The sequence below is a fragment of the Staurois parvus genome, unplaced genomic scaffold (assembly GCF_062004578.1).
Source record: "Staurois parvus isolate SC_StPar_1 unplaced genomic scaffold, SC_StPar_1.0 ptg000235l, whole genome shotgun sequence".
Classification (NCBI taxonomy): domain Eukaryota; kingdom Metazoa; phylum Chordata; class Amphibia; order Anura; family Ranidae; genus Staurois; species Staurois parvus.
In genome coordinates this window covers 3770582-3796957 of record NW_028318031.1, presented here as the reverse complement: position 1 = coordinate 3796957, position 26376 = coordinate 3770582, and the positions used below count along the sequence as shown (strand labels likewise).

Below are 26376 nucleotides of genomic sequence, written 5' to 3'. Positions count from 1 at the left end.
AAATGTGTTGAAATGTTAGGCCCAGATCTAATGCACAAAGCTACTGGTTACATGGCTCTCTGGCCAGTTAGTGGTATGCCATGCACCTCCTACACTTCCACACTTTCCACATACCAACTTGAGTTTTCTAGCAAGTCGTTTTCTCTTAAGCTTTTTATATGATTGTCGTAATGTCCGGAAACCAATAAATGAATGCTGAAATCAGAGTATGGAGAATAGAATTGACGTCATTTGTGCTGAGGTCTAATACAGCCTCCATCACTTATCAAAACCAACTATAGATTTCATTACATTACGAAAAGAGTTTTAAATATCCAGCATCACTTACTACACATTATTCACACGGCTCACAATCGTTTTCTTAGCAAGAGATAGCGGTTACATTCTACAAGGATAGCATTCTAAAAGTGCCAATTAGAATAGTGAAAAGAGCATTCAAGAGTGGTGGCTGTTTTTCTATTCAACATGCGTATCCACTGCAGGTTGCACTGCGCATCCACTGCATGTTGCACTACATGTTCTACTGCATGTTGCACTGCGCACTCACTGCATGTTGCACTGCGCGCCCACTGCATGCCCCACTGCGCGTTTCACAGCACATGCGCTGCATGTTCCACTGCGCGTCCCACTGCATGTTCCACTACACGTTGCACTGCGCGTTCCACTGCATGTTGCACTGCGCGTTCCACTGCATGTTCTACTGCGCATCCACTACATGTTGCACTGCGCACCCACTGCATGTTGCACTGCACGCCCCGCTGCATGTTGCACTGCGCGTTCCATTGCGCGTCCATTGCATGTCGCACTGCGCTTTCCACTGCATGTCGCACTGCGCGTCCAACTGCATGTCGCACTGCGCACCCACTGAATGTTCCACATGTCTAACTGCGTGTTCCACTGCATGTTCCACTGTGCGTTCACTGCGCGTCCGCTGCATGTTCAACTACGTGTGCTCTGCACATCCGCTGCATGTTGCACTGCGCAACCATTGCATGTTGCACTACATGTCCAACGGCGCGTTCCACTGCATGTTGCACTGCGCATCCACTGCGCATCCACTAGATGTTCCACTACACACTCAGCTCCATAGAGCTATACGATCAGTGCTGTGCTAGATTGTCACCATTTAATCAAAGATCAAGAGAACTGCTTGATGGGTTCAGGAGCAATGGGCCAATAGTTTGTGCAATATGTGTGTTTTATTTGATACAGTAACTATTAATAAAGCTTAGGGTTACTGTAAAAGGCTCACAGAAGAGCACACTATATGAAGAGAATGAAAGAAGAAGTGTGTGTTGATTGAGGATAGGAATGACACTTCTATTCAGTCACATGTACCACAAATCTCCACAAAACAAGTCTTCCAAATGCCTAATCTTTTAGGAACCCCATCCCATCTTGGGACATTTGTTCTGTGCATACATGTGCAGTTTAACGGTCCACAAAACATAATTTGTTTTGTTCATTTTTTTTTTTTTTTTTAACCACAACATTTTATTTCAAAGACCAATTTAATTCATAAATTACTCTGCGATGTTTTGTACCACTACTAGAATTATAAATTTTAGTGGAATTTTAAAACAGGAAAGATTACAGAATACAATTTATATTTTTTAGGAACAGTAGCACAATATTTTTCACAAATCATTGTTTTTCTATGTCTTTTGTCTACAGATTGCATGCCATAGCTATTGCAAGAGAAGAATACAGAAGTGAAAAGGCATTTTTGTTTCCCCTTTCGTTTAATGTTGAAAATATGATTTCATAACCAAAATATTACATAGAACAAGAATTAATTGTTTAGAAATATATTATTTTATGTTTATCCAGTTGAAATGCAAACTGTAACTGAGAAACGCAAACATTTGAAGATTAGTTTCCCCCCTCTGGCCTTTGCAAATATGGATTCTGGGTTCAAACTTAATATAGCGGGTTGGCAGGTGTTTAGGTGTCATTAAAATTCACTGTCCATTCTCCTCCCATGTTCATTATTATTAGCTGCCGCATGAGTAGTAGTAATCTAAGAGATGCACAGGAGGACGGTTAATTCACTCCTGTGCACACCACTTCCCCATGCTGTACTGGTAAAACATGCACCAGTAACCCCTACCATTCTCCCCCCCGCTCTTACCACCTCTCCTGTATGTCCCCCTTCCTGCTCTCACTACTGCTACTTACCCCTTGCCACCATGCTTTAAAGTGTGACTAAACCCACAACAGTAATATCAGTCTGTATATGCAGTAAAGCATGCTTGTTATACTCCCTGTGGAACCTAAGGGGTTAATCCTCTGCATTGTGCAAAAAGGCTGTTTGATCCTGACTTCTCTGTTCCTCCCCTTCTTACAATGTCCTCCTCTTATCTCCTGACAAGACATATTATGTGGAGTGCACATGCTCAGATTCGTGTGTATTGCTAGAGAGGTTTTTTTTTTCTCTTGGGAGAGTGCACGTGATCAGCACAGGGCCAATCAGCACTGTCCAGACAGAGGTCAGGGGTTCTGCATCCTCCTAGAGCAAAATAAAAACACCTCTTACAAGGTTTAACATATGCTCAGCTGGCCACTGATAGAAGTCACAAGACTGCTCTAACTGCTGATAAGAAAAGGTGTTTAGCCGTTTATATTTACAAAAATAATTGCACTTCTATGTTCTGTGTACTATGGGAGACCAGACACAGGTGAAACTCAAAAAATAAGAACATTGTGCAAAAGTTCATTTATTTCAGTAATGCAACTTAAAAGGTGAAACTAATATATGAGATAGACTCATTACATGCAAAGCAAGATAGTTCAAGCCGTGATTTGTCATAATTGTGATGATTATGGCTTACAGCTCATGAAAACCCCAAATCCACAATCTCAGAAAATTAGAATATTGTGAAAAGGTGAAATATTCTAGGCTCAAAGTGTCCCACTCTAATCAGCTAATTGATTGGATGTTACCAAAGTGCTGTATCAAAGCACATTAATAGAAACTTATGTGGAAGGGAAAACTGTGGAAGAAAAAGGTGCACAAGCAGCAGGGATGACCACAGCCTGGAGAGGATTGTCAGGAAAAGGCCATTCAAAAGTGTTGGGGACTTTCACAAGGAGTGGACTGAGGCTGGAGTCAGTGCATCAAGAGCCACCACACACAGACGGATCCTGGACATGGGCTTCAAATGTCAAATTCCTCTTGTCAAGCCGCTCCTGAACAACAAACAACGTCAGAAGCGTCTTACCTGGGCTAAAGAAAAACAGACCTGGTCTGTTGCTCAGTGGTCCAAAGTCCTCTTTTCTGATGAGAGCAACTTTTGCATCTCATTTGGAAACTAAGGACCCAGAGTATGGAGGAAGAATGGAGAGGCACACACTGCAAGATGCTTGAAGTCCAGTGTGACGTTTCCAGTCTGTGTTGATTTGGGGAGCCATGTCATCTGCTGGTGTTGGTCCACTGTGCTTCATTAAGTCCAGGGTCAACGCAGCCGTCTACCAGGAGATTTTGGAGCACTTCATGCTTCCTTCCACAGACGAGCTTTATGGGGATGCGGACTTCATTTTCCAGCAGGACTTGGCACTTGCCACACTGCCAAAAGCACCAAAACCTGGTTTAATGACCGTGGGATTACTGTGCTTGATTGGCCAGCAAACTCGCCTGACCTGAACCCCATAGAGAATCTATGGGGCATTGCCAAGAGAAAGATGAGAGACATGAGACCGAACAATGCAGAAAAGCTGAAGGCTGCTATTGAAGCATCCTGGTCTTCCATAACACCTCAGCAGTGCCACAGGCTGATAGCTTCCATGCCACGCCGCCATAGAGGCAGTAATTCCTGCAAAAGGGGCCCAAACCAAGTACTGAGTACATATGCATGCTTCTACTTTTCAGAGGTCCAATATTGTTCTATGTACAATCCTTGTTTTGATTGCATGTAATATTCTAATTTTCTGAGATTGTGGATTTGGGGTTTTCATGATCTGTAAGCCATAATCATCACAATTATGACAAATCACGGCTTGAACTATCTTGCTTTGCATGTAATGAGTCTATCTCATATTATTTTCACCTTTTAAGTTGCATTATTGAAATAAATCAACGTTTGCACGATATTCTAATTTTTCGAGTTTCACCACCTGTATAGTGAATGCAGGGTCCTGGGTTTAGTAACACTTTAACCATGACAGCGGCATGCCAACACCTCTTCCACTACTGCCCCTGATCCCCATGACCCGTCTCCTTTGTTGTCACCACTGCGCCTGACCTCCATTCTTCCCTTCTTACTCACCCCCCTGCACATTACCAATCCAATTCAACCTTGCTTGTTTTGGAACACTGCACCTTTGCTAGTAAAAAATAAAATCATATTTTGCAAGACAGTATCACCAAAAGAAAGTTTTGTTTTTTCTAAAAAATAAATCATTACTTTATTTCCTTCGGTAATGCCAAAAGGTACTGCCAAATAAACAGGCCCATAGCAGAAATGTAAAAATGATGCTGGTCCACAGGGAGTTTACAGGTGTGAGAGCAGAAGTGGATAAAAATGGTGAAGCCATGAATGAGCAAATAGTATAAGGAAAATGTTAATGAGTCTTATTAAAGTGTTACTAAACCCAGGACCCTGCATTCACTATATCTGGTCTCCCACAGTACAAACAACATGAAAATGCAATTATTGTAGTAAATATAAACTGTAGTAAATATAACTAAATACCTTTTCTCATCAGCAGTATATAACAGTATTTTGACTTCTAGCAGTGTCTGGCCGACACTGGTTAGTTTGTAGGAGGAGTTTTCATTCTCCTCTGACTGTCCTATGAGGCTGCATAACTCTTGATCCTCTGGACAGTACGGACTGGCCCTGTGCTGACCACAAGCACTCTCTCAAGAAAAGAAAAAAAAAAAACCTCTCTAGCAACACACATCAAACTGAGCATGTGCAACTTGCCCTCAAGGCTCTGTTCTATCAGCAGATGGCTTGAGGACAGTAGAATGGGAGGATCAGAGAAGCCAGGGTCAAACATCCTTTTGACACAATGCAGAGGATTAACCCCTTAGGTTCTACTGTGAGTATATTATGCATTTTACTGTTGTTGGTTTGGCACGGTTTTTGACAGTCTATTGCCACGCTCCACTAATAAATAAAAAAAACAACTTAAATAATTTACAAATAAATGTCCATGCAATGTTAGAAACCATACTTATTTATATCCACTATTGTGTGGAGATTGAATGCTTCTTAGTACACCTCGTGCAATGTATTCAAACCAATACGTGTACACCTCCACTGGTTGTGCTCTCACCTTGCGTATATGACCAAACCGAGAAGTGAGGTCATATATAACAGGTGTCCCTTAGGTGGATTATGGTGGGATGGTTATGCTGTCCAATGGATCTGGGTCTCCTTCACTGCAGACCAGGACGTCAGCCTATGCCTGCCTGCTTAGGAGCGGATCTACAGCAGTACGAGATCTTTGACCCATTTTGATTGTTTAGTCCAGAATAACAACTCCTGACGCATACACATGGAAGTTCTTTCATTCCAGTACTGAGGAGGAAAACTAGGACAGTAAAGGAGATCTAGATCCATTGGACAGCATAACTATCCCACCATAGTCCACCTAAGGGACACATGCTATATATGACCTCAATTAGCGGTTTGGTCATATACACAAGGTGAGAGCACAACCGGTGGAGGTGTACACATATTGGTTTGAATACATTGCACGAGGTGTACTAAGAAGCATTCCATCTCCACACAATAGTGGATATAAAAAACTATGGATTCTAACATTGCATGGACATTTATTTGTAGAGGATTTAAGTTGTTTTTTTATTTATAGTTAGTGGAGCGTGACACTAGATTGTTATCTAGTTATATACAACACATTTGTATGGGTATGTGTATGGTGTGAGCGATTCACAAATTTCAAATATTTTATTATATAGTACATGTACTGTTTATGTTATTTGGCATTTGCACTCAGTGTAGCAGCTCACAAGATGTATGTACAAGATCGTGTAAACAAAGCAGAAACAATTGAGACCACATTGCTCCACTTTAAACCCTAAGCAGAAACATCTTGTACTGCGCTGATCCCAGGGCTGATCCTTTTCCACACTTCTGGGCATGTGGAATAGCAAGTTTGCTGTAGGCTATGGTTCCTCCTGTCTATCCCTATATCACTTTTGTGTCTTGCAGTGACTAGGTGTCAATGTAGGGAATCACAGTGCCCAGCTGGGGCACCCACTATTGAAGAGCCCAAGAATTCAAAATCGGATTTCCAGGAGCCCTAGTACAGAACTAAGTTTCAGTAAACTAGCTGCTGGACAGAAGTGCTGCTGACCATACTGCTGATAGGATCACTTTAAGGCAAAATTGCCTAATGGAAGGAATCTTGCAGTATATCTGAAAAAAGTGTATATGTAAAGCGGAGTTCCAGCTGAAAAAAAAAAAATAAAGTCAGCAAATACAAAAACTGTAGCTGCTGACTTTTAAAATACAGCCACTTACCTGTCCCTCGGTCCAGCGGTGTCCTCACCACCACTGGTTTCACTGGCAGTCTTCTCTCCCTGGCGCCGGCATCTTTAGTGTGGGCACCCGGCTGTGATAGCTGGCTTCACAGCCTGGTGCCCACTACGCATGTGGGAGAAGCACTGTGCTTTGTGAATGGCCCCATAGTCTTCTGGGACCCGTCACGTGTCCCAGAAGACTACGGGGAGGGAGGACAACGTTTTCTTCTGATCGCATAGGCAATCGCAGCAGAAGTGGGAGAGGGTACCTCTCAAATTCGGGTACCAGCTCCCCAAAGGTGCCGATCCTTAATGGGGAGCGGGGGACAAAGCATTAAAGTGGAACGTCCCCTTTTGGGTGGAGCTCCACTTTAAAGGGCTTTTCATAGCATGTCACCAATGGTCATAGTTTGCTTCATAGAACACTTTGTGAGTTAAGCAGTCATTATTAACAGACATAAGCTGTTTGAGACTCTTATAATGTGCAGATCTCAGCATTAACACAATATACATAGCCTACTGCTCACCTTCTGAGGGGCATCGTGTTCTGGAACCAGCCATTCAAGCTCCGATGCAGCCGGTAACTGCATCCCCTCAAACTGTTTCAGGAGACCCATGGCCACAGCTTCAGCAGAGTTGGAGTAAAGGAAGGAGTGAGATCTGCAAGGATAATGATATTGGTATGACAGTAATTCAAAGGAGCATCACATCTAAACTTGTAACTTGATCTCAAAATGAATGTGAAAAATGTATACAGTTCAGGGAGTTCTAAATTTTGAGAAAATATACATTTTTTTCTCATTCATTGAGGGACACAGGAATTCCTTCACCTCATCCAAAAGCAGTTTAAGCAACACGGGAAATGCTTACAGGCCCAAGAAAATAACAGAAAACTTAGGATTGCCTACAGCTAAAGAGCCTCTTGAAGGACCTTATGCCCAGAGCTGGCATCAAAAGAGGCGGACACATCCACCTGGCAGACCATGTGAACAGAAGAGAAGGTGGCAGCCTTGGAAATCGTAACTTGTCGGAAAAACCAACAAGAGGCACTGACAGATCTAGTAGAACACACCTTGACAGGAAGGGAGGAACTTGTTTGAGCCACCTAGAAATGATGAAACAAGAAGCTGGAGCACCGTTATGGCATCCATCCAGGATAAAAAAAAAGCAGAATCAGTCTTCCTGAAAGAAGCAATGGCTGAGAGATGGACTCACACATACCAAACCCCATCCAGTCCTTAGAACAAAAGATCCTGATGATCTGAAGGAGCCCACAGATTGTCTACAAGACATCTTACCAGGGCAGGTGCACCACTTCTGTCTAGGCCAGTCTGGAGCAATGAGGATCACCGGAATGCCTTCCATCTTGACAAAAGTTTCAGGAGAGGAAAGGCATAGATTAGTTTGTACTGATCCAATAAAGCATCCCCTACTTCTGCTAGAAGCTCTTTGTACTAGAAGACAACTTTGTCCACTTTGGTTGTTGAGCCAGACCAGGAGGTCCAGCACCCCCCACCTGCAACACAGGTCTTGGAACAACTCTAGGTGTAGTGACGACTCCACGGGTCCAGGGGCTGTTGCCTAAGTAAGTCTGCCTGTCAATTGTCTATGCTTGGGACATATATTGGGAACAAGGCTTGAACATTGTTTTGCTGAGGAATAATCTATCTCTTGCCCAAACCTCCTGTAGATGGCAGTATAACCAAAAAATCAAGGTGACAGTTGTATCCATGTCACAGGTGACAGCACATATCCAAGTCACAGACAGCATACTTTTTTTTTTCCCTCATTTTCTTTTTTTGAGGGAACACACTGAGTTTGTACTGCAGAATGTGACACATTCTATATGATGGATAGTTCATATTTTGTGATGTTTCTAATTAATATAAAGATTTTAGACAAGAAGTAGAGTAAACTTGCTACTGCAATGACTTAAAGGGAGTGCACGGTTTTCAGTTATCCAACTCACAGACTTGTATTGTAACTCTAGTCATACTCCACTCAAATTTCAGCCAATTGCTGAATATGCTGAAATTATTATTATTATTATTATTATACAGTATTTATAAAGCGCCAATAGTTCACTCAGCGCTGTACATTACAAAGGGGGACAGAACATGTGACAGAACAATACCAATACAATGCAAAACATGAGGGGATCGAGGGCCCTGCTCTTTCGAGCTTACAATCTAGAAGGGATGGGATAGTGGTACAGGAGGAGATAGCTGTGGGGGATGGAGTGGTAGGAAGAGTGGAGGAGGTCAGCAAGTTAGCAGGGGGTGAGGTAGGCTTCCCTGAAGAGATGGGTTTTCAGGGTGCGCCTAAAGGAGAGGAGAGTAGGTGATAATCTAATGGGTTGGGGCAGGGAGTTCCAGAGGATGGGTGACACCCTGGAGAAGTCCTGGAGGCGGGCATGGGAGTAGGAGACCAGGGAGCTAGAGAGGAGGTGGTTTTGTGAGGAGCGGAGTGTGCGTGCTGGGTGGTACTTGGATATTAGGTCAGTGATGTAGTTCGGGGCAGTATGGTGGACAGCTTTGTACGTCAGTGTTAGGATTTTAAATTTGATCCGTTGCGCAATCGGAAGCCAGTGGAGGGATTGGCAGAGGGGGGTGGCGGAAACGGAGCGTTTGGAAAGGTGAATGAGTCTGGCAGCCGTATTCAGGATCGACTGAAGCGGGGATAGCCAGCGGCGAGGCAGGCCAGTGAGGAGGGAGTTGCAGTAGTCGAGTCGTGATATGATGAGGGAGTGGATGAGCTGTTTAGTGGTTTCTGGGGTTAGGAACGTGCGGATTTTGGCGATGTTGCGGAGGTAGAGTCTGCACGAGTTTGTTAAAGATTGGACTTGGGGCTGGAAGGATAGGTTGGAGTCCAGAATGACACCAAGTACTCTGGCCTGCAGAGCGGGTTTGATATTGGCGTTGTTGGATGTGATGTAGAAGTCAATGGGGGGTGGGGTTCGGGCTGAAGGGAAGACAAGGAGCTCGGTTTTGGAGAGATTCAGTTTAAGGAAGTGGAGCGACATCCATTCTGATATGTCGCTCAGTAGGTGTGTGATTTGGGCAGAGACCGAGGGGGTGAGGTGGGGGGTTGAGAGATAGATTTGTGTGTCGTCGGCATAGAGGTGGTAGTTGAAGCCGTGAGAGTGTATGAGTTGGCCAAGGGAGGAGGTGTAGATGGAGAAGAGAAGGGGCCCAAGGACAGAGCCTTGAGGGACCCCAACAGAGAGGGGGAGTGAGGGGGAGGTGGTAGCATTATAGGTAACGCTGAAAGAGCGTTGTGACAGGTAGGATGAGAGCCAGGAGAGAGCAGAATCTCTGAGGCCGAGGGAGTGTAGTATTTTGAGAAGGAGGGGGTGGTCAACTGTGTCGAAGGCCGCAGAGAGGTCAAGGAGTAGGAGCACTGAATAGTGGCCATTAGCTTTGGCGGTTAGAAGGTCGTTGGAGAGTTTGAGTAAGGCGGTTTCGGTGGAGTGTAGGGGGCGGAAGCCAGACTGTAGGGGATTGAGGAGGTTGTTGTCGTTGAGGTGAGAGCATAGGCGGGTGTAGACGAGGCGCTCGAGGAGTTTAGATGTAAGTGGGAGCAGGGAGATGGGTCTGAGGTTGTTCGGGTCATTGGGGTCCAGGGAGGGCTTTTTAAGTATGGGGGTGATGTGTGCATGCTTCAGTGGGGAGGGGAAAGTGCCAGAGGAGAGGGAGAGATTAAAGATGTGGGTGAGGGAGCGTAGGATGGAGGGGGAGGGAGGTCGTAGGAATTGTGAGGGGATAGGGTCGAGGGGGCAGGTGGTGAGGCGGGCATCAGAGAGGATCTTGGAGACTTCCTCGATGGTAGTAAGGTCAAAGGTGCGGAGTGTTGGGGGAGCTTCAGTATGAGGAATGTAGGGTGGGGTGGGAGAGGAGGTCAGAGCAGTGGTGAGGCCGTGGGAGAGGGGTGAAGAGGGGGTAGCTAAGTGAGGGGGAAGGGGGTTGGAGGGAGTTTGAGCAGCGACGAAGTCCCTGCGGGTAATGTCGAGGGGGAGGGGGGATGATGGGGTAGCTGTGTGAGAGGGGACGGGTTGAGAGGGCGTGTGAGCTGCGGCAATGTCCTTGCGAATTGTGTCAATCTTGTTTTTGAAGTGATTGGCAATATCAAGGGCGGTGAGTGAGGTGCTGGGTGGAGGTGGGGGTGGAGAGAGTAGAGAGTTGAAGGTGGAGAAGAGTCGGCGAGGATTGGAGGAGAGGGCCTTGATGAGGGTCAGGAAGTAGGCTTGTTTGGCTGCGTGGAGGGAGGAGGTGTAGGTGCGGAAGGCAGATTTGTAGCAGGTGAAAGCTTGTTGGGATTTTGTTTTGCGCCATAGTCGCTCCAGGGCACGACTGCGTCGTTTGAGGGTTTTGGTGTGATCAGTCTGCCAGGGCTGGAGCGGTCGGAGTCTGATGTTGCGTGTGGTTAAAGGCGCTAGTGAGTCAAGGGCTGCTGACAGCGCGTTGTTGTAGGCAATCATAGCCAAGTCGGGGCAGGACAGGGGGAGGATGCGGTCGTGGAGTTGATCAGCTGCAGAGTGGAGGGGGGCAGGGTTAAGGTTGCGGAGGTTACGGCTGGTAGTAGTGTGACATTTGGAGGGGTAGGTGTTGGAGGACGAGGAGATAGAGAAGGTGATCAGGTTGTGGTCAGAGAGAGGGAAGGGGGTGTTAGTGAGGTTGTGGGGAGCGCAGCGGTTGGAGAAGACAAGATCAAGGCATGAACGGCCCGCACCGCCATACTCAGCAATTTGTAACCGTAAAAAAAAAAAAATATTCGAAGGAGCCGGATAGAAAGTTGTTGGCGTAACAGCGACTGTAGCCAATTCAGATGCAGTCACTGTTTGGATATTCTGACAGCTGTAAATTCCGTCTGTCAGACTAATAGCCAGCAGAGCAGATTCCTCCTTCAGTGCCGATTAGCACAGACAAGGAAAATGGAGTGATTTCTCTTAGTCAGCACTACAGGCTGAATGATGGAACCTCGCCATGTATAGTTAGCCTAAAATGCCAAACATCCTGAAGACTCAGAATAAAATATGCAGACAATAGTAAGCAATTTTGTCAAGTGTATGGCTGCATAAGAAGGAACATTAAAAGAGATTCATTGTATATCACTACAAATAAGTAAACCTGCACACAAAAAACAAAACACCCATTTTCTTAAGATTTACATCAAACTGATCTCTTTGATTTTTTTTTTTAATACTGGAAACAATATTAAAAGGTCTGTAATTTCCTAGACTATGAACTACATGCAAATCTCTAAAAATACAGGTTTATAAGAAAATCATTAAAAAGGTATCTATACATATAACTTGTATTAACATTTACATATGTCTTGATTTTAGCCTCCTGTAATCCCACTAGGATACAGGGATTGCACTCCCAAGTCCGAGTCACGCACAGCTTTAGGGTTTTTCACAGTGAAGTTCCTTTAAAACCTAAGCTTAGTAACATGAGAAAAAAAAAAAATCAGCACAAGGGACATTACTTACAGTTAGTAGGATGTGTCCCTTGTGCTGCTGACTCCTCAATTAGCTGAAATCCTCTTCCTCTGATGTCCCCCTCTACCCCCGCCACTGTAATTTTCCTATGCAGTAGGGGTTAATAGAGCTGAGGTAGCTGCAGCAGGCTCTCTCCAAGTGACCGACTATGCCCACCCTTTCTGCCCAGCTTTTCCATTTCTAAGGGTTGTACTACTGCTTCCTAAATGGAAAGCGATTTCTGAATGGAGGTCAGCGGCTGAATTAAAGATTCGCTACCTTGATTCATAGATCCTGTTTTATTTATTGAAGAAATAGTAAGGCTTCTATATATGGAGGAGATAGATGGATATAGTCATGCACTCTTAAGGAGTGCCTGTCACGGCTCTATTAACCACTGCTGAACACGAAGATTAGGGTAGCAGGGGAAGAAGGGGGGTTAATAGAGACCGATTTCAACTAACAGAGGAGCCAGCAGCACAGAGGACACATCTGCCTGACTGCGACTAATGTCCCTTGTGCTGTTTTTTTTTGGTTGCTTAAACTTAGAATGAAATCTGAACAGCAGACAAACAGTTAAAAACAGATGAAATACATATATGAGAGTGGTTTTACCAAGCAGTTTATATTTTGTTCATCCAGTCATATTTATACAGGTCTGATACACAGAAAAGGTCTTTTCTGGAAGGGTAAGGGGCCTGACCTTTTTTTGCTGCATTGTCAGTTTTATGTCTTCTCCCCACACGACTGGATAGTAAAAAGAAAAAAAGCACACCGATGACCTCATCTCTCTGCTCTCCACACTTATCTTCATGCTCCTTGCCCTGCAGCTCAACTGACTGGCTACCTGTGTTGCTTTTCCCTTTCCCAGTGTGAGCTCTGCTGTAAGGATGAAACTAAGTCAAAGTCAAGTGCTTACACTGCTTGCCCTTAATAAGATAAATGTGTTATTGTATCAGTAATTACAGCGTTGCACACATTTCTGCCTTTTATATTGGCTTGGAGCAGATTTAAAAAAGGCGACAGTAAAGGGATGACCTCAGCAGTGTGCTTCACACTTGTACTGATCAGTTCTCATATACGTATTACAATTTTGCATGTAGCCGTTTCGCCTGGAGCTCAGGCTTAATCTATTTCAGGATATCAAAGAAAATATAAAAGTTACTCATCAAACTCACATGGATTCAGAATTTTGCATAGGCTGAAAACTTGTGGTCTTCTTAATGTCTGCATCTAAAAAAACAGCCCATTAGAAAATAAATGATTAACATAAATTAGTACAGTGATAATTAGACAATTGGTCTTTAGAAGAGAATATTCCATAGTAACGTGTGCAAGCTATCTAGGGGCACAGAGTAAATGCAGTGCCTTATATACACTACATAGCCAGTTCACTTATCTCCTTGACATTCTTGTCTTAGGAGGACACCAATAGTATGATACACCAAAGAAGTATTTTCAGTATTGGAGAATCCAAAAGTCTGCGAGTTGGTCCTCCCTTAAAAGGTGTATTTTGGATAATATGCCTGAAAAAACATCACTGGTGGAATCTGAAAGTGTTTTATTTAAAAAGTCATGACTGGCTGTGTGGTCAGCCAGTCTATACAACTAGATTTTGTCTGTCTGGAATCCTGTAAATGAATATGTATAGAGGCAAGATTTTTTTCATATCATTAGCTGCCATCCATATATCCCATGAAATTATGAAGTCTTACACGGAAAAACTATAAAAAGTAAAGAGCCAGCACTGTCTAGTTCCTTTGGCGATTTCTTTGCACTGTCGTGATCTAGCCAAGGATCATGTTTTGATCTCACGGACTGAACTGGAAAATCCTGTAAACTTTGATAAGGGGAAGAGCAGCAGCATGCGCAGTAGGAAAAACAGATTGTCATAAAAACTACACTTTGCTGCATCCCCACAAAGGGTATATCAAATTTTAAATGCACTCAAAATGAAATGAACACCTGCAATGATTAGAAGGTGTCAATAGAACAGTCAGTAAAATGCTGGCTTGTAAATAATGGTGTCATCTTTGCAGATCTACAAATATATCACTTCCTTCCAATATGTGTTCATAGTATACAGTGGGGTTGATTTAATAAAACTGGAGAGTGCAAAACCTGTGCAGCTGTGCATGCTAGCCAATTAGCCTCTAACTTCACCTTCTCCAATGAAAGTGGTTGGAAAGGCTCAAGGTTTTTCACCTTTATGTGCATGACGGTAAAAAAACTTTTCTGTGCAGTATCCCCCCAGCCCCCTCTAATACTCACCTAAGCCCCCTTTTCATCCAGCGAAGTATACTGGAGTCTCGGCTATCCCAGGACTCCCTCTCCTCACTGGCTGAGGCAGAAGCATGAGCCATTGGTGAGTCAATCACAGCAAGTGAGGCAATGAGAAGAGAGAGGGGGCAGGGCCGAGCCACAGCTCCATGTGTGAATGGACACATGGAGCAGCAGCTTGGGAATGCACCTGCTCAGGTGTCCCCATAGGAAGCTGCTTGCTGTGGGGCACATGACAGGAGGGAGGAGCCAGGAGCACCAGTGGGGAACCTGAGAAGAGAAGGATTGTGGCTGCTTTGTGCAAAATCACTACACAGAGCAGGCAAGTATCACGTTTGTTATTTAAAAAAAAAAAAAAATGAAAGCGTTACTAAACCCACAGCAGTAAAATCAGTCAGTATATGCAGTAAAGCTTCTGAAGAGGAACAGCCATCAGGGGATATGAAGTGAATTTGCTGAACAAACAAGGGTATTTTTCACACAAGATTCTGATGAAAGAAGATCTGATTGGGGATTCTGGGATTACAGATCTTTCATAAATCAATCATCTCCCTGTGAAGGACAGTGTACTGGATTCAACATACAGTGTGCAGCTTGAGATGCAGCAGCTGACCAGCACACCTAAGAGCACGCTCTCCATTCCACGGCAGAGGAGGAGCAGCAGCAGACAGGTGGAACCGGCTGTCTACAACATTGAAGTTCCCCAGCAAGCAGACCCTTGTCGAGTCCACCACCCGCAGAGCCACCCGGTAAGGCAGCTGAGAGGTGTTTATAGCCTATAAGCACATGATCCATAGGGGAGCCTGGACGGACAGATGTGCCCAGATGGTGACCCTGAGACGCCTTATCTACCTTTAAGATGACCTCACCTTGATATCTGCAGAGGATTACTATTTTCTACATGCATATTTGAATTGGTCTGGTGAGTGTGTAATTCATACGTTTGATCACCAGAAGACGCACAATTTTGACCACCACCCTGCTATTTCTAGAGACTTTTTGGCACTTTTTTTGACACGATAGTCACTTAATTCATTTTGTATGCTGTCTATTATTTATATGCTTATCTGTGTATATTTAAATTATCTTGTTGCCCTTAGTGCTGCGCCCTTTTTCTTATATACTTCTTATAGGTTTATTGGTGCCTTTTGGCGTACAGCAGCTTTCCATCTAGCGCTCACTTTCACCTTTTACTTATGCAGTACAGCATGCTTGTTATACTCACTGTGGAACCTAAGGGGTTAATCCTTTGCATTGTGTAAAAAGGCCGTTTGATCCTGACTTCTCCTCTTGTTCAAAAGTCCACAAGACAGACGGAACCGTAGCGATTCTGCACATGCTCAGTGTGGAAAGCTAGGTTTTTTTTCCCTTGGGGGAGTGCATGTGATCAGCACAGGGCCAATCAGCACTGACCATACACAAGTCAGGGGTTTTGCATCCTCCTAGAGCAGAAAGAAAACTCCTCCTACAAGTTTTAACCAGTGCTCTGCTGGACACTGTTAGAAGTCACAAGACTGCTCTAACTTCTGATGAGAAAAGGTATTTAGCAGTTTATATTTACTAAGATAATTGCATTTCTATGTTCTGTGTACTGTGGGAGACCAGATATAGTGAATGCAGGATCCTGGGTTTAGTAACATTTTAAGCCTTTAGTATCCCTTTAAGCATAGACAACAAAACCTGTAAGCTGATTGGTTTCTGTGGAGAGCTTAACCAGATTTTGCACTCTCCAGTTTTAGTAAATCAACCCCAGTATCCTTGCCAGAATCATCATGAAGACATACATACAGGTGTACCTCGGTTTACGGGCGCCTCGGTTAATGTAATTTTCGGTTTATGAATGAAAATCCATTGAAAATAATGCCTTGGTTTACAAATTTTTTTCGCAATACGAAGTGTATATCAGTGCCGATTTTTAAATGCAATTGCCGGCTTTTATTTTTTCTTCATTATAGCTCACAGAATTAGCTGTCACTTTCCCCGGAGCTAAAGCATACTTTGTTTCTTTTATCTCCGGAAACAAACTAAAAGGAAACATTGTTTCTTTTAACTCTGGGAAATAAACTAAAAGGAAAGTTTTTTTGTTTTTTTTTTAGCTGGGGGGAAGTGACAGCGGATTCTCTGAGCTATAGTGAAGAAAAACCAAAAGCCGGTAATTACATTTAAAAACCGGCACTGACCTATAGTGACAGCGAACTTTTTTAAATGTTTTTCTGACCTCCAGAACGGATTAATTGGCTTTCAATGCATTCCTATGGGAAAACGCGTTTAGGTTTACAAATTTTTTGCAATTCAAAACGTCCAGGAGAACGCATTAAATTTGTAAACAGAGGTCCACCTGTATTTAGGTTTTACAAAATCCCAAGACATATGAAAGTTTATTTGATCTTGACATATTACATGACAACTTGAGCAACCCATTTAAATGACAGTTTCATCCAGAACTCCTGTGGATCTGCTTACCCCACACGAGTTGTAAAACAAATCATGGCACACATCTTTAGTCTGATTTTAAAACCTTAAAACAATTCTTCTTCACCAAGGAAGCTACTTTTTGGTGTAAAAATCACCTGAAACATGCAACTGTGGATTGCCCCCATCACATGCAAGGCGTAAGCGTGCTATAGGCAGGAAATATAGAATAGGTACTGTAAAAGTGTGACCAGAATATCATCAGCCAGTGTAAAAAGTGTAGAGATGATACAGCAAGGTGGCACACCCATTGTGGCCCTCTCAGCCCCTCTTAGCAATATTGTTTATACTACCTGAGAAAAGTGAAGCCAATGAGACAGAGAGTCCACCTCTATACACTACAATCAGGTTACGACCATCATTATCATCTGCATAATACAGCAATGAGTTACAGTGCATCAAGAAGATTTATATTTTAATTACAAGCTATTTATGATTCTTCCAACACCAACAAACTAACTAGCACAATCATCATCAATGGTGATGGTTTCCAATAAATCAAAGCCCTGTTCAATCCTTTTGATGGAAAAAAGAAATCCTGCAAAATAGTGAATCAAGTCTGTCAATTGTAAATATAGCTTGATTTTGTCTTTCCATGTTTTTTTTCAGGATCCTGAAATATTCTCAGCATTTAACAGAATATAAAGGAATTTTATTGCACTGCTCCCATTCTTTTATTTCTAGTAGAAAGAGAGGATATTTATGCTTAGACAACTGAACCCCAAACCTCTACTTCATTCCCCCCAAGCACTGTACCATCACTGACCTCAGACTCCTACAGGAAATAATACTTGATTGCTGTAGAAAGCATTAAAGTTAACTTTTTAACTAAAAAGTATTTTCCTAGATACTAATAAAGCAGTTCTTTCTGGGATGTTCCTACATTTTTAGGCCTTGTTCACAACATACATGCAGAACAAATGATGGAAACTGACGCACAGATTTCACTTGTAGAGACATCAGTTTTCATGCGCACTTCAATGAGTTTTATACACATTGCAGATTCCTGCACAGAACAAAATCTGCAGGTGATACTAGCGTGGTGGTGTGAACAAGGCACATAGACAACAATGCTTTTTTTTTTCCTTGCCCTTGCAGAATGCGTGCAGAAAAATTGATGTCTCTGCACCTTGGCGTGAATGAGCCCCTGAGTGTAATGCCCTAAACATTGCATCACACCACTTTTTAAACTTTATATAATATGATGTACCTTTGATCTCATATTGATCCACTTCACCTACAGAACCAGAATCAGACAGATGAGCAGAGTCACGGGAACTTATCTGCGAACTGCTATCTGTCACACCAACACCTGTGAGGCAAAGAGGGGAAAAAAACATATCTCCATTAATACAGGATGATTGCAATCCAGAGTAAAGTGCAAAGATTTTACAAACATATTCAGCGCAACACTCCATAGTTATATGATTAAAGAGGAACTTTACTTTTGCATTTTATGAAAATAAATTCTGCAGCTACAAATATTATCTGTTGACTATTAAGAAATACTGACCAGTCCATTAGACTTTACTGCTTGTAAGGTTCTCATCTTGGGATTTGAGAGCTGGCTGACATTTTCTAATGATTCACAGCTAGCGGTACTGTGTATGTACAAGATCACAGCAGTTTTGAATGATCAGTGTGGCCACATGTTGGTGCTGATAAATCAAAACTGCTCTGATCTATTCTGGCATCCCAAGAGGAAGAAGAGGAAGAATGTCTTGGTTTTCAAACCTCTGAGAACACTGCTTTGGGGGGGGGGGGGGTGGACAGTGAAACTAGTGTACTTTTTATGTTTATAACAAGAATTTGCAATCAGTCATGATATGAGATTCCCAAATGAATAAAGCCCGAGAAAAAAATTAATACAGAGGGTTTTGCCTGCAGTATCCAGTCAGATTGTAGCGGTTTAGACAATAAGCTAGACAACAGGCCAACAGTTGATGGGTTGGTATGGGCTCCAAAGTGAATGGTTTTTTTATTTCTTTCAGTTTCCTAAATCAGTCCCAGTCCCTCCTCTTTTCCATTTTGTTTTCAAATTAAAAAGTGCAGCAAGCCAAAAAATGGTATATGAATGTGCAGAAGGACTGCAGCATATGCTAGGTTCACCATTTTAATCAGACTTAAAGTGGATGTCTTACTGCTGGATTGTTCATCATTGCTTGCCACCCTTTTCTGAGTACGGATCTGTTGCCGCCTTAGACGAATTTTCTGTTTCAACTCCCGAATCTCACGATCACTGTCCTCTTCCTCTTCCTGAAGCTGACGGCTCATCATGTTACACTTCATGAGTTCAATTGCCGCAATGAGGGACTCCGAAATGCTAAAATGGGCATTTTCCTATGCAGAGAGGACACAGGTATTAGAATATTGGGAAAGCATTAAAATCTATTTGATAAAAAGGAGTATCACAGGAAAAAAAGAAAAAGGAAACAGACAAATCCCATGACTCAGTTTTTGTTTTGTTTTTTATAATTACAAGATATCAAAGACCTTAGAAATGTGTCTTGTGTTTAATACCTTTTCCAAGTCAGCACAGCTGCCGAAATCCTGCTCTGAAAGATAACTGATTAATGACTGTCCCTCTGATGGCCTTCGAAATATCCCTTCTGTGCAATTCAAGTATTGTGTGCTGTCTGCAAGGAAAGATTAATTAAATATTCTTTAGGCCACCTAACAAATTTGGAGCATACCATAAAAAGGTTTCCAGCCTCCCATAGCTCCCTTGTAAACAACAATTTCCCATAATTCTCATAGAAAACCATTACATTTGACAGTCACTCTGATGTCAAGTCTCACCTACATTTGGATCTTCAGCTTTCATTTCCTTTACAAAGATCCATAAAGCTTCTTATTTCAAAGTCTTACATATTGGGACCATTTCACACAAAGGGTCTGATCAGGTCCTCCTATCAGTTTTTCAGGTGGACCTGATCAGACCCTTCATTCACCCCTATGGACCGGCAAGTGTAAAAGGACTTGTATCTGACCTGCCTACTTCCAATCTGAAAAAAAAAAACCACAACAACATGGAAGGGGATCCATCATCCTCTGTCTAGGTGGCACTAAAGGGAGGGCAATTGGGTATAAAACAGATATCGGAGTCCCTTTACTCTCGTCTGCTCATTGACCAGAGCAGACTCTGTCCATCTCCACTCTGAATAAACTGAGTGGAAATAGACCTGTCATCTGCCCCGCTCTGCTCCAATCAGATCAGATCAGCAGGGGATCAGAGAACAGATCTCTTGCTGATCTAAATGGAGCCTGCCCCATGTGATAGGGGCTTTATTCCTACCTCTATGGCGTCCTTCACTGGAGATGCTGTTGCAGCTAAATCTCTCTCCCTCTGGCTGAATTATCTACTCCCTCCACACATATGGTCTCTCATTAAATGGTAACATGGAGTAATTGGGATCAAATTGACTGAGCTTGTAACTCTTCCCCAGCCTTTCCACAAGAAAAAAAAAAAAAAAAAAAAGTGCCAGGATCTGGGAAGTATTTGTCCTTGTCCCCAATCAGGACTGACCAATTGAAAGCCCAACTATTTTGTAATTCACACACCCTTACTAACTGAATAGACAGTGAGAGGACACCTCTATTGAATGTCTTCATCTCGGCAGCTTTCTGGGTCACCTCCCTGCCTCCAGTCTGCTTACTGGAATATCTCTCATCACAATACCAAGGGGTGGTGCCGGTACTTCCCATTTTTGTAAACCATTTAAACAACTCCACCCCCCCATTTCACCAACACCTCATTGCCTGAAGCCACCTACTGTGCAATGCACTAGAGCCTGACTTGCTCACAGTGCTGAAATCCCCAGTCTCAATTTCATTCTTAATAAGCAGGAGGTTATGGTAAGTAAAGCGGTACTTTTGAAGCTGCCCAGAACATTTAAGAACCAGTGCTGACCCTTTGAAGTACCTTTGTGCAGCTTCTCATGTATCTCAGGAGCCCCAAAATACAATAATCACATTTTCTGATTTAGAATTTTGCTAAAAAAGTGAGGGCTGGTCCACCCTTTTCCACCCCCTATTGTACATACGGACGTACAGGCTGCCAGCGTCTTAAGAATCTGCGCCAACCCTCAGAAGTCATTTGAAGGTATGTGCAGACATATACCAGAATTACCTCCTTTGGAAAGCTGAACTTCCCCACCTTCTTCCCTACTTTCTGACCATAATTTCCCAGCTCAGGTAACTTTGTTCAAAGGCCTTGTACACCGGGTTAGAACTGAAAGTAGCTAGTGAGCACCATTATTACCAGCCCCCTCATTAGCCATATGTTCTGAAAAACAGAATGAGGCCAAATAACCTAGACGCAGATGGGCGCAAGGCAAGACCTTTCTTTTCAAACATATGCTGGTAAATAAGAACAGGCTAAAGCTAAACATGAAAGCTAAAGAAAACAGTAATGAATGCAGAGCATAGGTTCAGAGTTCATTATCACCAGATTTTACATTTATGACGTAAGATATGCGATTTAACATGCATTTTAGATGCACTGGCATGCTATTGGAAGGCTTTCATCCCAATGACTTGAATGGGAAAGTGCAGCATGCCAAACATTTTTAAAGTACACTGCAATGCTTCACTTTGATGAATAGAACCCCACTGACACAAATGTACAACTAAGCCCAATAAAAAACAAAAATATGCAGAAAATTCCTTAAAATCATATCTGGTGTGAATGAGCCCTCACAAGGTAAAATGAGCTGAAGATTCAGAAGGGCATCTGTTTGAATGTAATATTTGTATTTATTTCATCAATTTCTCTATAATGCTCTACTGCAAGTTCCAACTAAGCACCACACTAAAATATTACAGACCGTGTATATTGTATAAAATGGAAGACATACAGTTCTTACCACCTTTTAGAAGGAAAGCTAGCTCATACATCCCTGCAGGATAAAAGCAGAGGTGCTAGCCAGACTGACAAAACAAAAAACAAAAAAAAAAAAAACATATAGGACATTTTACACTACTTTATATGACTCTAGTCACCACGCACCATAATCTATGTAAAGCGAGTCAGAGCCATTTGTTTTTCCATTACAGGGTACATTGCCTCTTCTGAACAGTTCAGCATGGGATTCTACAAATACCCAAAAGAAAGAAGTTAGCGTAAAAGCAGTATGTTGCATTTTCTTCCCACTATGATGGCAAAAACATAATATAAGAAATATGTTTACAAGCATGCTACCAAAATAAATAAAATAGAAAAATAAAATTAAAATTATAAAACAACCCAAAATACTATTGGTCATATTGTGTAAAGAAAACACATCCAAATGGCTTACACTTCTATGGCTTAAAAAAAAAGTTACATAAAATTTGCCTAAAAATAAAAGAAAAATGGGTGAGGATTATAGTGGTACATGGAGCAAAGAGAAGAATGCCATGGACAACTACCATGAAAATGAAAAAAACAATGGCTTGGGAATAATCATACATGCACGATACAAAGATAGGTCACCTAACAAGCAAAAGCACTGGGTTATAAAAGAACAACTACTGAGCACGGAGGCTGTTACTATTCACATTATTATTACTATTGAAAAATTAATTAGTGAACTGTGTTATATATCTCAAAAGATAACCTACCCCAAGGCAGATATTTCTAATAAACTTGTCGAATCATCTATAGATCAGTATACGGGGATCCAATGAAAATGTTTTTTTTGACTGAATGAGTTCAAAAAAAGTAATTTTGTAAACAAGGACAGTTAGGTACTGGTCCCGCGCCTAGAAGTCAGGAGACCAATAGATAGATGCTTGCTCACTAAATTTAAAAATAGCCAAGCCAGGGGTATCATGAAAGAAAAACATTTTAAAGAGGAATGGGAGGGATATGATATATATGTTCCTAGGTGCTGCAAAAAAAAATTAATAAAGTAAAAGAATTTGATGCCAAACACAATATCCTTTTTCCTCATTGGCATATCGGACTCAAAAGAACTGCAGTGACTCGCAGGAAGCCCTGGGAACTGTGGCACCTTGCACAAATATCCTGGATATGATGGCATCTCAAAGACCAAGGCATGCAGATCATCCCACAAATCTGCAATATCTTGAAGACAATGGTAAAGATCTGCAAAACCTCGCATGCAACCGAGTGAAAAAATTGCAGGTAAAAAAAATGCAGAACCTTGAAGACAATCCAGCGAAAATGCAAACACAAAGCTATAGATCAGGGGTCTCCAAACTTTTTAAACAAAGAGCCAGTTTACTGTCCTTAAGACTTTAGAGGGGCCACACTGTGACCATCGGGAGTAGAAAATGTCCCAGCATTAGTTGGAGTAAACAATGCCCCATCCTTGGTGTCACTAGTAGGAATAGTGTCCCATCATTGGTATCATTGATAGGAATAGTGCCTCATCATTGGTGTAATTGGGAGGAATAGTGCCCCATCGTTGATGTAATTGGATTCCATTGGTGGTATAATTGGGAGGAACTGTGCCCCATTGTTGATGTCATTGGGAGGAACTGTGCCTCATCATTGGTATCATTGGGAGGAACTGTGTCCCATCACTGGTGTCATTGGGAGGAGATGTGCCCCATCAATGGCTTCATTAGTGCCATTGGGCCCTATTGTTGGTGTCATTGGGAAGAACTGTGCCACATCTTTGGTGTCAGTGGGATGAACTACAGCCCATTATTGATGTCATTGGGAGGAACTGTGGCCCATTATTGGTATAATTGGGAGCAATTGTGGCCCATTATTGGTGTCATTGGGAGGAATGGTGGCCCATTATTGGTGTCATTGGGAAAAACTGAGCCCCATTATTGGTGTCGGTGAATGAAATAGTGCCCCAAGGGCCGGATAAAAGCAAGTAAAGGACCGCATCCGGCACCCCAGGCCACAGTTTGGAGACCACTGCTATGGATTCTAGCTGAATGAATCTTAAAGACAGTCCTGCTAGGCTGCAGGCTATAAAATTGTGTAGATGAATCTCATGGATAGGATTGTGTAACAGTCTTTCAGGATTGACAAAAAATCTGCAGACTAGCTACAACTGCCAGATAATTCTGTTATCTTGAGGAGCTGCAGAACCATATGAATAAGTGTGGAACTCTGGTGTTTTGCAGGCAATCTTCCCTACGAAAACGGTGGAATTCTGCTGAAATTCATGAAATGGAAACAAGAGATGGACCGACTTCTTCAGCAGGTCTTCTTTCTTGCAGCACATTACAATACTGTCCAGTGTACTAGTCAGACCTCAGCAATGTTAATTATTAGCAAGGCCAAGCTGCTTAGACCAAGGGTTGCCACTGAGTAGCTGGCAGACAGAAGTATTATTACTCAAACAGGGATCCTTTAAATTGAAAGATAAAGAAATGAATCTGAACAGCCACCCACTGTGGATATATCATGTTCCTCCAAAGATATTAACCCTGCATACCAACAACAGGAGTCATTCAAGCAGGAACCCCAGAATAGTAATGGCTCCAAAGCAGTGAAGAAAAAGCAGTGAAAGTGAAAAGCAGAGTTTCTTATACAGAAAGTCTGTAGGTCTGGAGAGGACATGGAGTACAGTACATATGCACCTTTCGGTAGAGATGGGTATTACTGAAAGCTCTAAAGCTGGTCAACCTCCATAGATGGTGGCACCACAGTCTTTCAGCTGAGGTATTTATTAGGGAAAGAAAATAGGCTCCGATGAGCTTTTAAAGCAGTAGACTACACCCTGTATTCCAGGATATATCATAGAACCCCATTTAATAGTACATATCAGTTATCCACCAACTTGATGGGACATTATAGAAAAAGAATTTGTGTAAAATCTCATATTAGCTCCAAAAGAAGCTTTTTAGGACAATTTCTTAAAACAAATATGCAGGAGGTAGAGTTCCCTAAGAAACAACAGAGTAATAAGTGAAAAGTTTATTTTTAGAGAAGTAAATCAGGATATGTGGATATCAGCAGTGAGCATAGTCAAGGAATAATAAACACCATATCTTCCATTAAAGTTATGCTACTCAGACCTAGTTAAGAGAGGAATAGACTTTTACGAGGCCCAATTTTTACTGTAAGTAGAGAGCGCCTCACTGCTCTCAGAAAACCACAATATGCCAGCTCTCTTTAAGGACAGGACGACTAGGTTAACCAATTAACCTCAACAGAAATGCCAGACAGTAGGGTTACTATGCACCTTCCAAACTTTGCTGCCCAGAGGGGACTAGGAACCCAGCACTGTTCGGCAACAACTTGGCTTGCTATTTGTAGCACCTGAAGGGGTCACACAAAAGGTAGCAGGCAGGGGAGGAAAAAAGAAATCCTGAGCGACTTTAAGAGGAACTTAACCCTGGGTTATGCTCAAATAACATACTCACAGGCTCCGCAAATTCCATGTTGAACTGCTAGAATCTGACGCTGCCATCCTCCTATATTACCAGGATCTGGCTATCTCACCCGGTTTTTGATAAATTTCCCCCCACTGTGTTTACGGCTATGAAAACATCATGTAAAAATATAAAATTCTGCACCCTGCCTCCTAAGTATAACACTGAAGTAAGGAAGCATGATAGCAGGCTGATATTACAAGAGAAAGTAAGTCTTTTAGTTCATGGCCTGCTTCTTAGTTGAAGGACCTAGACCCTACTTTTTCTGTGTCTTACAGTTTAACAAAAATTAGATTTGGTCAATACTAAAACTAAATTAAGCACAATACTGGTTTAATACTGCCATTTTAAAGAACTTCAACACTGTTTATCTCCGTGACTGTGCCTCTCGTGTCAATGTTGTGCCCATATCACCAGTGCTTCTGCTGATCATTGGTAATAGATGCTGGACCTGCCACAGGATCCTCCATTATAATAGTGATATCCCGGTCACCTCCTAGTGCCAGCAGTCAGCGTTAAAGTAAGAAAGTAGATTTTAGGGAAAAAAAAGAGACATAAAAGAGTACAGAGATTCTTTAAACAAGGTGTTTCAACATTTACAGCAGTCTGAAAAAGATACAAAAATGGTAAAAAAACATTATCTAACATTCCCCCCAGGGATAATGTAGCCATACAGTCAATGTATTTATACTGTACCCTTAAAGTGACATTAAACCCAAAACTTAACATTTTAAAGGGGAATATTATGTAGAAAATAAAAATGGACTGAGAGGCAGGATTTTATTGCAGAAAACACATGCCTTTTCTCTTCTGCACTAAAAAGTCACCTACATGCCTGTCTGCCCCTGTGCGTGTGCAGCTCACTGCAGAAATTTGGCAATGCCAAAGGTGACAACTACCGCAAAAAGGCGGGAGTGACATCATAGCGGCCCGGCCAATGAAAGCAGCTGGTGATCCATACCAGGAAGTCCGCCGCATGGAAATGCCCAGGATGTTGCATTACTGGACTGAAGGTGAGTATAGTTCCGTTTGATTAGATGTGCTGTTTTTTTTCTCAAAAGTCACGGTGTGGTTATAATTACTTGGTGATCCTGCCAATTCCCTATTTAGAATGGTAACACTACTGTGGGCGATCTGAACCCAGACTGCCCCCAGTCTGTGCATGCTCTGGATTCTTCCTCTTTCCCCCACAGAGAGCTGCCCACATGACATTCCTGCACATCAAGCGGGCAGCTCAAGGATCCCGATTTCCTCATTGCTCCACTGTTTATCATTGTTGTCTATGTAAATATGTGGGCAGAATTCTGGCAGACAC

At 42.5% G+C, this 26376-nt stretch overlaps 1 protein-coding gene across 11 annotated transcripts in view; it reads right to left on the bottom strand.

Moving 5' to 3' along the window:
- Positions 1 to 26376, bottom strand: part of RUBCN (rubicon autophagy regulator) — a 69602-nt gene that overhangs the window by 14020 nt on the left and 29206 nt on the right. For 4 of the 11 annotated variants that reach the window (XM_089680097.1, XM_089680098.1, XM_089680101.1 and 1 more), the window contains 7 exons: positions 25513 to 25557; positions 21730 to 21813; positions 19242 to 19357; positions 18863 to 19061; positions 17932 to 18033; positions 13148 to 13202; positions 7018 to 7150 (listed from right to left, as the gene is read on the bottom strand). In XM_089680097.1, the coding sequence (XP_089536223.1) occupies positions 7018 to 7150; positions 13148 to 13202; positions 17932 to 18033; positions 18863 to 19061; positions 19242 to 19357; positions 21730 to 21813; positions 25513 to 25557 (734 nt within the window). Of the gene's footprint in view, positions 1 to 7017; positions 7151 to 13147; positions 13203 to 17014; positions 17090 to 17931; positions 18034 to 18862; positions 19062 to 19241; positions 19358 to 21729; positions 21814 to 25512; positions 25558 to 26376 lie in introns of all 11 variants that reach the window. The other 7 variants (XM_089680103.1, XM_089680107.1, XM_089680099.1 and 4 more) reach the window with 4 other exon arrangements.